At 44.6% G+C, this 14,587-nt stretch overlaps 1 protein-coding gene across 12 annotated transcripts in view; it reads left to right on the top strand.

The window, feature by feature from the left end:
- The window catches only part of Usp20-33 (Ubiquitin specific protease 20/33), a 73,414-nt gene extending 60,617 nt beyond the window's left edge, over positions 1–12,797 (top strand). For 9 of the 12 annotated variants that reach the window (XM_089581583.1, XM_089581580.1, XM_089581581.1 and 6 more), the window contains 4 exons: positions 1,373–1,478; positions 4,561–4,641; positions 8,596–8,727; positions 12,667–12,797. In XM_089581583.1, the coding sequence (XP_089437709.1) occupies positions 1,373–1,478; positions 4,561–4,641; positions 8,596–8,727; positions 12,667–12,716 (369 nt within the window). In that variant the 3' untranslated portion in view covers positions 12,717–12,797. Of the gene's footprint in view, positions 1–1,372; positions 1,479–4,560; positions 4,642–8,595; positions 8,728–12,666 lie in introns of those variants that run through there. The other 3 variants (XM_089581589.1, XM_089581585.1, XM_089581590.1) reach the window with 2 other exon arrangements.
- The last annotated feature ends 1,790 nt before the right edge of the window (positions 12,798–14,587 follow it).

Below are 14,587 nucleotides of genomic sequence, written 5' to 3'. Positions count from 1 at the left end.
CGTATAGGTGGCAGTATGCAGTGCAGTCTAGCCCAGTTATAGTGAAGTTGGTGGAATCAGAAATCGCTTTGCTATATCCACTATTTTGTTATATCTGGACTATGAAAAAAAAATACAAATATCAGCAGATTGATTTATTGCCACTGGAAGAACTGGCCCAGCGTTCCCTGAACACGTTTCACGAGTGTGGACTTCTGGATTGCGGCCTCCTTGCCATCCAACTGCGAACCAAAGTTCTGGTCGAACTCTGAACTCCCGAGGAACATGCACAGAGTGTCAACGTCACTGGAATAGACAGCATCTTGGCGAAGCCGTGCGGTTTCTTGGATTTGCCAATGACCAAAAAGTCTCTCTTGTCCGAACCATCCATGTTTGCGTAGATCGGCACAGTGATCCGGTTCTTGCTGTCCTTTACGCCTTTGCTGTCCTTTTCTATCAAATTTTCTTATGGTATGGAGCCTAATAGGATGCCACTTGCAATTGCCATGGCGATACATAAGATGTGGTATGTTCAAACAGAATGGAAAGATATAAGGAGAGAAGGAAAGAGAAAACGTATTAATGACCGACGTCAGTGTGGCAGAAAATTTAAAGATGCCCTTGCAAGGAAAACTCAGCCGTGTAAAGCATGTCAGCTCATGTTGAATGAGTGGAGTTTATTACTCACTCACTTATTTATAGTCTTCTGTGCAAGGTAAAGTGAAGGGCTCATTGTGGACATTGAATGAAAATACGAGAAGCATGCGTTCGGGCACTTGTTGCTTCACTGTCTGTGGCCGTGTGTTTGTGCTTTTTGAAGACAAATTGCGCAGAGGTAAAAGGCGAACACAAGACGAGGCAGACAGGACAGGCATGTATGCATGGGCATCTGCATGTTTACATAACCAGAGAACACCGTTTTTGAAGAGTGATTGTTCGGGCTAGTGAGTAATTCACATCAGTTTGGGTTATCTGACCAGGTGAATACCTCACTGAAGCCGCCGCGGTGGCTCAGTGGTTATGGTGCTCGGCTGCTGACCCAAAAGATGCGGGTTCGATCCCGGCCGCGGCGGCTAGAATTTCTTTGGAAGAGAAATTCTAGAGGCCCGTGTACTGTGCGATTTCAGTGCACGTTAAAGAACCCCAGGTGGTCGAAATTTCCGGAGCCCTTCACTACGGCGTCTCTCATAGCCTGAGTTGCTTTGGGACGTTAAACCCCATAAACCAAACCAAACCGAATACCTCACTGAAGCATACTAATTACCTAGCACATTTAAATTTGATTTGCCTGTTCTAATGAATCTGGGTGAATAAAATGGAACACCCTATATAAGTGTGATGTTGCTGTGGGTGTGTGCATGTCTTGCTAACTTTGTGGTGCTTCGTGGTGCAGCTGAACCGAGAGTTTCAGCAAAGCCAGGACAGCCCAGGAGTTGTCTATGCAGTCAGCATGGCTTGGTTCAAGCAGTGGGAAGCCTTTGTGCGACGCAAGGACACAGGTGAGAACTAAATAGACATTTGCCACCATCGCCCACCGAAGGTAGCTCATAGCACATTCACCTCCTCGCTCAGAAATCTGTGCACTTTTTGCTGGGCTATCGTTGAAAGTGACATGCAATGAAAACCGGTTTCTAAATTTCCTTGTGTTGAGTAGCAGTAATACTTCCATTCTCTGGCATGGTCGAGTAGATACAGTCGAACCTCGTTATAACGAAACTGTTTCCAATGAAATAACGGATATAATGAAGGAATGACAATTCCTCTTGGAAGCTTGGTCTGCACAGGATATGACGAAGTAATTACCGGGCCCCTTCAACTTCGTTATAACTAGCTTTAACTGTAATTCATTGCTTTCTACTTTCCATGTAACCAAGGTAGATGCAGACAACATCTAAACTTTTCTGCTCGAGAAGAGCAACATACCTAGTACTTTTTTTCTGCCTTTCACAGGGCTGTGGTACATAAGTGACTAAAATTGCTGTTAAACATAACTACAGTAAAACCTTGTTAATACATACCCGCTTACCAAGTAGTTGCAGCTAAAATGTAGTTGTGAGAATTCCCCAGCTTAGCCACTATTGAAACCCATGTATTGGCGGCCCACTTAAGGCGTAGGGGCTCATGAAATACCTACCACTTAATGCATACTTGCTGTCGCAGTTTGGCAGGCTGTGAGGCAAAGCACTGCGTCTCCCTCCCCCTGACTTCTTGAGGGAACTCGAAGCATCTTAAACCATCTATCCACGCACCGCTTTGCCAAGGTCACGGGGAGAGGAGGACCAGGGCAGTGAGTTGAGACGCTCAAATGAGAGCCCGCACCTTCATGCGTTCTCCAGAACAACCTTTTTCTTCATTTTTGCTATGGGTCACCGTCGTGTGTCTACCTTCATGCTACTGCCGTACTCTCCTCAGCCGCTGTCCTCCTTGCGCTCTTTGCTATCTCAGTCATTCATCTTCCACTGCACTCAGAGCTCGGTTACACCAAGGCACGCCACTCAGCCTGGGAACAGGCACCTAAGAGCTGTGCTCCTCTAAAAAAATATTTACCGTATAGACGCGTGTAAGGGCCGCACCCGTGTATGGGCCGCACCCTGTTTTTCCGAAGGAAATATTTTTAATAAAATATTCATGTAAGGGTCGCACCCAAACTTTCCACAACCCATGCGGGAATAGCCTTTGAAATGCACGCACCATGGCTTTCGCGATCAGCTCCGGCTGCGAGCAACGGCGTACTTGATCGCAGAGACCACGCACATACACACAGGAGCTTCCAGGTGCCGCCAACGGATAGCGCCCGAGGCCACGGTTCATCATCATCATCGTCAACTTTTTCCTCCACCACGAGCTCCCGCTATCCTTATTGGCATCAGGTATCACCAGCTCCAGCTGCCAAAGGCACGGGAATTGGGGTAGCATGTTAATTCACCGTAGTTGTGACTTTCGCATGCTGGCACCGAGCGTTGCAGTTTTTGCATGATGGGCAAGCACTTAATAGCTACACGGCTGGGAGCTAGCTCTCGAACACGGCAAGTGTGCAGTGGGCAGGAAATTCGACTGGCTGAGAAATGCGTCCAACAATATTGCAACCAAAAGGATGCATTGAGAAACACAAGCTGCAAAAAGTGCGCTTTTTGAGGCAAGCTGTACAAGTTTCCCGAACTGGAAGAAGAGCTGCTCTGTTATGTGATGGAAGCGCGGAACAACGGCTACGCGTTGACAGCTGACATATTGCGTGCCTTCTTGTGGGATGAGCATGCACCAGAGCACAGCACCAGCTCGGGGAGAGTGACAACTGAACTTAGAATAAATGCCGCTCATTCCCTGATTGGTGTGTTTTTACTTGAAAAAAAAATATTGCACGTTGCTGCATATATGGGCCACGCCCCAAAAATTGGCCTTCGAATCTGGCAAAAAAAGTGCGGCCCTTACATGTGTTTATACAGTACTTATTGTATATACAAGGGGTGGTTAAACTGCGACTCCTCGCGGGTCCATGTGCAGCTCACGACTCTCAGGCATCTGTGTCCCCCATCCCTTTTCTGCCTATAATGACAGTTTCCCTTATGTTTTAAAAGAGGTGCTTGCTTCACCAATGGGGCATCGCAGTGCAGAGGCACAATGAGCAATCGCTGCATGAATGTGATTAACTGTTGCCACCAGCTTTGTTGCAAGGAAAAAAATTGCCATGCCCAGTTGATATTGCGACTCTTCACTGAAGAGACTATTTTTTTATGGCTCTTTGCATATGCCTGTCTGGGCACCCCTGGTATATACTGTTGCTGCCATACTGGCAGTGTGCTGCTGGCTGGGTGCCACTAGGCCTAGCTCGTTATTTCATTGAAGCTGCTCCTGAAAGTGCCTTGGAACCAGTCACTGTGTGTCATAAGATGCCCCATCTCATTCAAAATTAAGGTACAGTTGATTTCTGCATCACCTTTAACAGTGAAGCAGGCCATGCAAGAGCAAGCCTCCGGTTAGCTAGGTTGTCTTCGTCACATGACAACTGGTGCATCGAACGCCGGCTTCACCACATGGCAGCGGCGGTGCTTTGAAAATGGGCACGCCAGCCTGAAAGCTATCCACAACCCCACATTCCTTTCGTCATGTGTCATCGTCATCACGCAACACCGAAATAAAAATTTTTTCATTGCAGCATGAATTTTATCCATTAATATTTGTCACTGATTGCTTCATTGTAGCAGACATTGCATTATCTTCTTATCTTATGCTTATTTTATTCATTGCCATTTTTTTTTAATTATGCAACACAATCGTGTATAGCCAATTGTGGTTGCCTCTGTTTGGAGGTACGTTGTTTTATCAGCTATCACTTTTCATTGATCTTTATAAGTTACAAGTGTAATGTTTCATGAATGGTTTTGTTAATCACTGTACATACTGAAATGTAGCTCAAACACCTTTGGTGAGAAATACTGATTAGGGTGAAATTTTTTGTGGCCTCCCTCTTTGATTCTATTTAACTAGATTCTTCTGCGCCTTGGGGTGGTGCAGTAATTCATTGTTTAATTCCAATGAAAATCTCATTGTGTCTTACACGGGAGGGCACATTCTTTTCTTCAGAGGCGCCTGGTCCCATAGACAACTGGTGCATCTGTGCAGCTCCTAGAGGTTCGGGTTCCCTCCAGCAGAGCTTGCGTCCTGGTGAGAGTTTTCTTCGTTCTTTGCTTTCATTGGAACGAGGCTGGTGTTTTAAATGTCATCATCGAGTATGTGCCAAAATCAGATGTTCTTGCAGGGACACTAAAGTGAAATTCAGTTATGTCTGTATGTCGTAGCAGGTGTCTTGGGCATATTTAACCAGGTGTAAAGTATCCCCCTCATTTAATATTTATAGGCGTCACGAAGTGTCCTTGTGCACATTTATTTTCGCATCGTGGGGGTTCAGGCATTATTAAAATTTTCAAATTACATTGTAGCTTGTCCAGCATCAGTTCTGCAAGCAGCAAAAATCCTGGCCCTGTACATTGGACGCTGACGTCTTATGAACAGTACCTATTTTCTTATGTGTGTCACTTTTTTTTCTGAATTTCTTGGCGGTGCATCTTGCACAATGGTATGACTTATATATATGGTGAAAAACGATGCACCACCTTTTGTCGTACCCAGTAGATATTTTTGAAATAGAGGTACGAATATCAAATTTTTGATAGCGAAATGAATGTGAATAATTAAAATTGGTTGCGAATGAAATTGAGTAGCTTCAAATATTTTCAACTTATTTCGGTTGTCAGTACAGATAGCTCAAACTAAAGACAAATACTTTTTCACAGAGCGCAGCTATGAAGAGAAACATTGACATTGCAAACAAATATTGTTTTAACCCATCATCAGCTTAACTTGCTAGGCCTGTAAGGCCTACCAGGCATTAAATAGAGGAATCGTAGTAGTAATAGTAATAAACTTTATTTCATTGAGTAATGCCTTTTTACAATTGTTGAATAAAAAACTTCGTTCAGTGAAAAAAAAAAAGAAAGTCTAGTGTGGTAGTTTGGCTTAGTGCTCACATGACAAAGGAGCTTACTGGATGCTGTCACGAAGCATCGTAACATGACTGCATAACTTCTTACTGGAGGAGTGACATCAGCAGTCAGTTATCAGAGGGGGCAGGGTGCAAGGCACAGCTGGCAAAACGCAACAAGACTGCTGGTGAAACAGACACAAGAGCAGCAACTTGAGCTGCAACACAAGCGGGGCCATCCCTTCCATGCACACTCGCGACGCCTGAAGACAAAGCGCCGGTTGTTATATGCCGCCCGCACCAGACGCAGCATTCATGGCAAGGCATAGCCCGCTTATTCCTTGTGTATAGGTTTCTCCAGACTGCAAGCCCCATGATGGGCTCAAACACTGTCACGAACCAATGGTCCGAAAATGAAACCACGCCAGTACACCCTTCAGTGCGTGGGCCACCATGTACGTGTTGTGGTTGCACGGGCTGGCTTCAAGCCTTCTTGTCCACTTTGGACTGAAAAAAATTGGGAACAATCAAAGCAGTTGTCATGGAACAACCACAGCAGCGCATGCGGCCTGCAACTTCATCCCTTCCACTTCATTCACAAGCCAGGCCGCTTCCGTGCGCTCTACATTTCTAATCTTAGTGATCTAAAACCAGAGGATTGCTGCCTGTCAGGTTCACAGCCAGCTGTGGGCTGCGTTGGGGCACGACGCTAGGAAGTGCCGCATGGGGCTGTGCTTCATTTTTCAATGTGCAAGAGCGCAGCAGCCGCACCATGGTGGCTCTCGATGGTCATCAACGCATTGACTTTATGCAAGACCTAGCTTTTGCCGTGTGCTGGCAGTCGTGATGTCGTGATGTTTCGCTGCATGTTTAGCAAAGAAATCGTAAGTTCTGAATGTTTAGGAGGTTCAAATAGGGAAAGTGCAATGTGAATCAAATAGTAAATACTATTCTCCAACTATTCAAAGTTTTGAATGTTCACACACCCCTGGTTTCAAAGGAAATCAATGTGTAAAAGAGGAAAAAAATCTTTTTCTTTTTTTTTAATACTGCATCATATGGGTAGAATTGCATAATCTTTCCACTGTCCATAGCCGAAATGATTGCAGTACGAAGCACACGCCACTGCCACATCCAGCCTAGTCGGTCCAGCCATATTCTCGAAAGTTTCGATTTCGGCGTCACATTTGTTTGGCTTCGCACGTGTCATGCATTGTTCTTGCTCCACATGATTCTGCCTGCAAAGTGAAGGAGCTATGGTGCAGAACTCAAGTTGCATGCCACTGAATGTGTGCTGGAGAATGGACACCAGGCAGCAGGGAGAGCATTCGACTTAATGAAAAGATTTTCCGGGACTGGCGCAAAGGTGCAAGAGCACTCGTGTCACAGCACAGCAGCTGCTGCATACGTGTATTTTTGTCCCATTCTCTAACGAAAGGACCGTGAGCACGTTTTTATAACTCTTACTGAATGAGCACATGCTTCTTATAGTACATCAGTGCAACTTACGCTTTTTTTTTTCTTTTTCTTTTTTTGGACAGGCGTGCGACTTATAATCAGGAAATGTATTCTTTTAGTAGTCCCAGGTGCAAAGATCTAAAACGGACAGGGTTCATGTGCTGTAAAGCACTCGTAGTGATGGCCTTTTGCAGCTGCAGCATAAACAGTGGAAGCCACTTCATGCTGAAAATAACATCTGTCTGGGATCTGAGCTATATCATATTTTTGTGCCATGTCAGGATCAGCAGAAATAGGCTTTTAGGCAGAAATAGAGGAGCTTGTCTCATGTTGCCCTGTCAGTCCATTAACTTTCAGTCATACATTAAAGGTTTCTCCTTTGGGAATGCATGGCCAGTTGTGCGCTTCTTCAGCATCTGCTTTGCAGAAAGCCATCTTGCAGGGTGTAATTCTGGGTGTAGCTCTCGAACAGCTGGACTTTGCGGGCAGACTGCTATAGCTTCTTACGCAAAACTTCATAGACAATGAACTTTAGTATCCCAAGCTCTCAGTTTAAATAGAGAATCAACTTGTACAGACTGGTTTGGAGTGCTTGATTAATTGTGTCCACTGTAAAGCAAGTCAGCAATAGGCATTCCATCACATGTCTCCCCACCGCAAGGATTTTTGAGCCAGCTCCATTAAAACCGAAGGTATTGAGTTGTTGGCGATTAAAAATGACTCTCCTCTTCTCCCTCCTCAACTCATGCTTGCGGAGACACCAGACAAAAATAAACAAAACAGCTTGAGGGCTGCGCCCCGCCGGTCCCATCCATGAAAACGTCATTGGTTGATGCTTACCGACGTCCGGTTATCGCACCTGTTTTCCCCCTGTATGGGTATTCGTCTTCCTGGTCTTTCCGCACATACTTCGGTCATTGCTGCTTACCTCCTCTTTCTCTTGTATCCTTGTCTGCAAGACTCCGGAACCACCGACAGAGAGATGCGGCAGCAGCAAATTGGAACCATGCACACGCGAAAGCATTGACCTTGCTCGCACATGCCCGAGGTGTTCGCGCAGCAACACAAGCAGACGACTTTCACTGCTCATGCCATCAGCTGCCAAGAATTTTTACAGTCACATAAGTGATGTTAAAATGAAATTTGGAAATGTTGCCGCCAGTTTATCTGTGCGAAGTTTCGGGCTTTGTTGTGTACAAGGAGTTAAGAGAATTTTTAACAGGGTAGTTTTTTTTGCCTGCAGGAATAGTGAAAATCTAGCAGCATCGCCAGCACTAACAGGAACTACTTGCATGGAATAATATAGATTCCTTGTCATCGTCGTCATGCTGGCTCAACCGGTAGTCCGTGCAGTTAGCTAAGGAAACATGGCCGTGGCTGTTAAATGAGCACCACAGGTGACATCAACAGTGGTATTGAGAGTGCAGGCAGTATAAATGGCATCGTTGAAGGTGCATTTCATGCGAAAAAGTGCGTCTAAATATTCATGTAAAAAGTACACATAAAATGCAGTAAATATGGTCTGATATCCTGGACGGCACACTCTGGCAGCAGTGGAGGATGTATGAAATCATGTTTAGCATTTTTTTTTTTTAATGAGCAGTAGTCTTTTCATATCATATACATATATATCCTTTTCTTGTTCTGCACTTTTAACCAACGATCGTTCTTCCACCCAGGCAGTGATTATGGCTCCCTCTCGGAGGCCATGTGGCAGTTCCTGCAGGGCAGCTACGGAGGGGGACCGCAGGTAGTCTTGCACACACGCACTGCAAACCCTCCTAGTCAGCAGGCCGCACCAGGTGAGCAAGGTACTTGTCTTTTTCTGGCGTACAGGCAAGTGGTGAGAAGCCATTAGGGCCAACACCTCTATCTGCTTCTTTCGTGTCCTACTTTTTCTCATCTTGGCAAGACAGAATGTTGTGGCAGTCAGTGTCGCAGGCAGAAATTACCTCCATCAAGCGCTTTTGAGAGGGAAAAACTAGTGCTTCTTCAACTGTGTGAACTGAGTGGCTACAGAGAGAGCAGTGCAAGTGGGGGGGTAATGCATTAATGCACGAGGCTACAGTGTGCAGTTTCATTACAAATGCATCAGCAGCCAAGCATTCTGTGCAGTTTATAGTATGTGCTATGTTTGTGTGGGTGTGTCTACGTGCATGCGCACACACGCACACGCATACTCACAGGGCTCTGCTAGCAAGTTGTTTTAGTGTTCTGTCCATTTTCACTGTGGCTTTAGAATTTTTCACAATTTCTGCATTTTAATTGCATGATAACATGCAGGAACAGCTTGGGACAGCTACATTTTCAGTGAAAACTTGATGCACGGGAGTCTGCAGGCATTTTATCATGACAAGGTTTCTTCTATGTAAGGAACAGTAAAACACAGCAAGGAGCATATTGGTGGGTCTCTGCTTTGTTTAATCAAATCTGCGATTCTGCTGGAACTGGAGCAGTAAACGAGGAAATGAAATAAAGCATAGCGATGGGAACATTGCAGTGAGGGCCGGGGCTGTACTTTAGTAAAATGATCGTGATTCCACACAAACTGGAGCATACATGCCTAGCGTCCTACATGTAGGACACCGCTTTTTTGCGCAGTAACTCAGTTTATTGTGTAAAAGCTTGTGCCCACTAGCATAGGTTCAAGAGATTCTAAACAGTTTTGTGCAATATGTGCGTTAAGAATGATCCACCTGTCTTCTGTGGACACCATTTTTTTAATTCAACCTAATTGACTACATTTTAATTCTGCAATAAAAACAAATTTTTGCACATTGTCGGTAAGAAAACCATCGTGCGTGATGAGAAATGTAATTTTTGAAGTCAATTTCAAATGTTTGAAGCTTTGCTGTACATAACAAGTAGTGAATTTGCCTAGTGTCCCACATGTTAGGGCGGCAGAAGTCGCTGTTGAGAAAAATATTTCCAGCAATAAAAGGATGATTCCAAATTGTGGTGCGAAGTAAACATTTTATATCGAAAAATGTTTTAATTTCTTGAATCGGAGCTGTACATGCCATATGGATGTAGCATCCCTTGAGCCAGAGCTGAAGATTAACAAAAATTAAAATGGAATGGGATTGGAATGGAATATTTTTATTATCCCAGCCCACTTCTTTCAACCATGATATGTCCCAGTTCTACACTACATTGCTCTGACTGTGGGGGCACATTTTAAAGGGACACTGAGGAGAAATTGAAGTTGGCTTGTATCGACAGAATACCAGCTCCTGATTACAAAAACGCCACTCATACTGACAACAAAGCTCTTGTAACGTAGAAAAGAGCAAGAACCAAAATACAGGTATCGCCGCCACAGGCCAAACTCGCAAGTACAAGCGTCATGACGTCATATAACAAAACAGTGTTGCTAGAACCAATGGTTCTAGCACCGCTAGGGCACGAGAAGCACAAATCACTGAGGCGCAGCCAATGCATGCGCAAATCTCCTTGACGTCGCCAGATGGCGCCACGTGCCGGGAAGCTAAGCGCTCGCCTGAAGCATCGGGACCAATCAGCGCCTGCTCGCCGGCGTTAGGCGGGCTCCCGGTAGTCCGCTAGCGGTATCAAGGTACACGGTATGCTAAAGGTGTCTATTTGCGAGAACTTCGTTGACGACTTCGAGAACGAGATCCATCGTAACGCTCGCAAAACGCCGGTGCAAACGTAAGCGAAGCGACTGTAGCGACGGCCGCAATAGCCGATAGATGCCTTCAACGTGCGGCCGGCGGTAGCTTTCTTTTCGGCTGCTGCTAGGCCGCACTGCTGGCGCCAGAAATCACGGAGTCTGCATCATGTCATGTCACGTCATGTTTCACGTCACTTAGTCCTCTGTCGTCATAGCCGAATCCCAGGTTTGAATCACAGCGGCGGGAAAAACCTTTTCAACTTCGAATCCAAATTTCTTAGAAATAAATGCATTTTTCGCTGCCGGCCAAGTGGCAACAAAGCCATGACATGCCGAACTATCGGATTTTGCTATAAAAAATATATTAATAGTGCTCTCCTCAGTGTCCCTTTAAGAGATTTATCAAAAACAGAGATGTGCTGACTCAATAGGATGGTTTGTAATGCAGGCATGTGTACACTTCTTGAGTCTGTGCTTTCTATGTAGTGAGTGCTTATTTGGACCATTTTCAGCGCCTTATCACCGCACAGCTGCCACTCTACATTCTACCTTTCCGTGTAAACTGTAGAGCGTGGTTCAGGTGTACGTCCTTGCCACCGTGCACACTGCATGGTTGCTGCGCATACTGTTTTAAGCCAAAATTGGTGGGATGCCAGATCTGGAAGAAATGCAGATTGTCATGCATCCTGCGCAGACATCCTGGAATTGATGGATGTATTGCACAGTCTGCTTATCTTAGTGTGCAACTGACCATTTAATTCCATGTTACTCACTCGCAGCTCACGACAATGGATTTTTTGATGGATGTGGCATCCCACACTTTCAGCACCCAGCAGAAGCATTTCAGTAGGATTGGACTGAATTCAGTCAGTTCTGATTCTTGTAGAAAACAGTGGTGGGCAACTGTCTTAATTTCAGGCATTCATAGCATAACAGCCATAGTGTGGTGGTTGGTCTCAAGTAAAGCAGTAAAAGTTGTCATGCTGATGTTTCGTCCCTTCTGGGGAAACTTAATATTAAAGCTCTTATTTATTCTTATGCAACGCATTTTGGCAAACCCCTGCCCCATCCCCTTGTTTCTGGCATTTTTTTTTTTAATTTTAACTGATTTTGTGGCAGTTTTCACAACAGTGTGCTGCAAAAAGAGCATCGTTTTGAAAAAGCTGTCCCCTTAGGTGATGTTCTATTAGAGGTAACTATCTCGGTGCTTCACTGAGTGTGTTGCATTATTTAATAGTTATTGTGGCTTTATAAAGGCAGTGGTTTCTATTATGTGGGCTTCAGTGAGATAGGATTACGGTCCCGAAAACTTCTAGAACTCTCATTCTTATGCAGCAGCCTGCAGTTCTTAAACGCCTTTTCATAGTAACTACGCAGTGAAGTTGTGAAATTGTGTTAGAAACCATACTTGCTGCGAGCGCACTTTTCATGGTTGGGGCAGCGGATACAAGGAAGAGCTGTAAGAGGTCAGTTAGCAGCCTGATGATGATATGATACAAGTGTTTGATCCCAGTCAGAACTGTCTTCTACGTGTCACTGTAAGCTGATCAGTGAAGTGTCTTGGTGTGAGGAAGCAAAAGGTGAACACCTGGTGCCATGAATTCTGACGAGAAAGATTTTGTGCAGTCCATTTGTGTTTGCCTTGCAGTGTTTTCATGCACTCAGCATCTGAACAAACAGTCGTCATATGTAATTTCCTTCAGGGCAAAGCCAAGTGTGCAAAGCCAACAGGCTTTGCACACTTGAATATTTGTTCCCTATGGGGATCTTCTCGGAACTTTTTGTTCTTGTCGCAATGTTTGACTTGGTATAGCAGTTCAGAATTATATAGTTACGTAAACGGTTCCCTGAAGGCAGTGTACCTTCCCTCTACACAGCAGTGCATAATTGCAAATGTGTGCCTTTAGGGAAGTGGTGATTATAGTGTAAAGGTTGTCACCACCTTTCCACTTCTATTGAAATAGATACTTGCATATGGTGCATGATGCACATGCATCATGTGCAGAAACTTTTGGTGTAGGTACCAATAATGGTTTTCATTGTCTTTAGTAGCGCAAATGGCAGCAGGTCAAGTAAGCTTGCAAATAATAGTCATCTTGGATGTGGTCTTTTTCCTTAGGTGTTGTCCGGCAAACAAGCAATGAAGACACTCCTGAAGAGTCCTTGTAGGCAGCAAACCTCGGCAGAGCATTTTCTTTGTACATAGATGTCCACAATAAATCTACACAGACAGTTCCTCAGTACACAGCAGTTGGCCTGCTTAAAGTTCATTGCCCTCTTTAATTTTCCTTTTCACGTACTTGTTCTAGAATTATAGGTCTGAGTAACTGTTTACCTATTTTAGGTGGAGGCATTTCAGCAACCATTGAAGAGGAAGGGGAAAGGAACCGCCTGATGTATGTAACCCTAGTTATTACCATTGGTGAAGAACAAAAAATGGAATTCACTGCAGTTATAATTAGTATTGACTTCCTGCAGCAGATGGCAACAGTAGAAATGTGTGTTAAAGGGACGATCTACTGTTGGAAACAAGTATAAAAGTAATGGCATATTTGGTAGATCTTGTCACATGGTAGCAATAGCGAGGGCTGAACTCTCGGCATAGGGGAGGGAGAATTTTTATTTTAAATTGGCAAAGAAAGTCAGATCTGAGCGGATGGTAGTGCCACGCTGTGTTCTCTCATTTCAGCATACATGGAAGATGCCTGGAGTGAATATATACTGCATTTCATGACTATGCCCCAGCGTCATACAATTATTTTTGTTCATATTAACTTAAGGCAGCATACTTTCCATGCATGAGCATTACTACTGGCAATTCAAAATCTGTCCATCTAATGTAATGTTATGTGATGCCGCTAAGTGGAATTGGAAAGGGAGAGTGGAGAGGAGGAAAGCGTTGTTGGTGAGTAGTGTGTGGAGAGGGTAGATGTACCAAGTGGAAGGAACAGTGACACCCACCACCAGGTGCATGGGTTCTGCAAAGAATGTACAGCCACATCAATCTCATTGATCATCTGTGAATTTTTCAATAAATTGCACCTGCTTTTATTGTTTAACCTTGCATCTTTTAAAATGTTTTAGAAAAAGTCTCACAGCCGACACTGCCACCAAGCTTGCAGTGCTGTTTGCGGCAAAAGTAGTTATTAGCACCTGTGCTATATGTCACCTGTATTATTTTGTTAATGGTATTTTTAAACCACCTTAATGCTCTCAATTAGAGTTTCAACAAAACATATCCATATCGTTTAATGGAATGCTTATTGCCATCACATACCACCTTGGTAACGCAGTAGTCGCGTCCAAGGGGTTGCATAGTCTCTTCTCTGTACTTACTGTTTTGTGTCACTAGCCTTGCCTTCTACCATGAGAAAACAAGGCTACCATATGGAAAAAAATTAGGTTTTAAACGTGTAGTGAAGAGAAATCTGAACTCTTCTTTTTGCCGCGGGAACTCGGTCTACACGTTCTGAGCATTCTTAGAAACTTCGATTTATTGACCTGTGTGGCCGATTTCCCTAATTAAATCGAATTACTGTCCGGCTCCCGCTTTTCTTTTTTAATTCTCCCTCGTACGGTGGGCGGAGTCGACCAATGCGCGGAGTGCCTTTCACGCAGTCCCGTGGCGGCTTGCCGCTCTGCCATCGGCGGAGTAATACGTAGTAATCCACAGAAGCAAATAGTCCGCGCGTATTTTTATTTCTGCGGGCTTATTTTGCGGCTATATTATCTGCAAATGAAACTATTTATTCACGGAAACCTAAAAAACAACAAAGCGAAAGCAAAGCCTCCACGGAGCTGGCTGAAAGGCACTCCACGCGTTGGTCGACTCCGCCCACCGTATGAGGGAGAATTCAAAAATAAAGGCGGGAGCCGGACGTTAATTCGATTTAATTAGAGAAATCGGCCACACAGGGCAATAAATCGAAGTTCCTAAGAATGCTCGGAACGTGTAGATCGAGCTCCCGCGGCAAAAAGGCGAGTTCAGATTCCTCTTCAGTGCACCTTTAAGTTGTTCTGCAGCACTTCTCAGCGCCATA

This window comes from Amblyomma mixtum, chromosome 3 (assembly GCF_055824585.1).
Source record: "Amblyomma mixtum isolate Tamu chromosome 3, ASM5582458v1, whole genome shotgun sequence".
Taxonomy (NCBI): Eukaryota; Metazoa; Arthropoda; class Arachnida; order Ixodida; family Ixodidae; genus Amblyomma; species Amblyomma mixtum.
The sequence above is the reverse complement of the archived record's forward strand: the minus strand, read 5'-3'. Positions and strand labels throughout refer to the sequence as shown.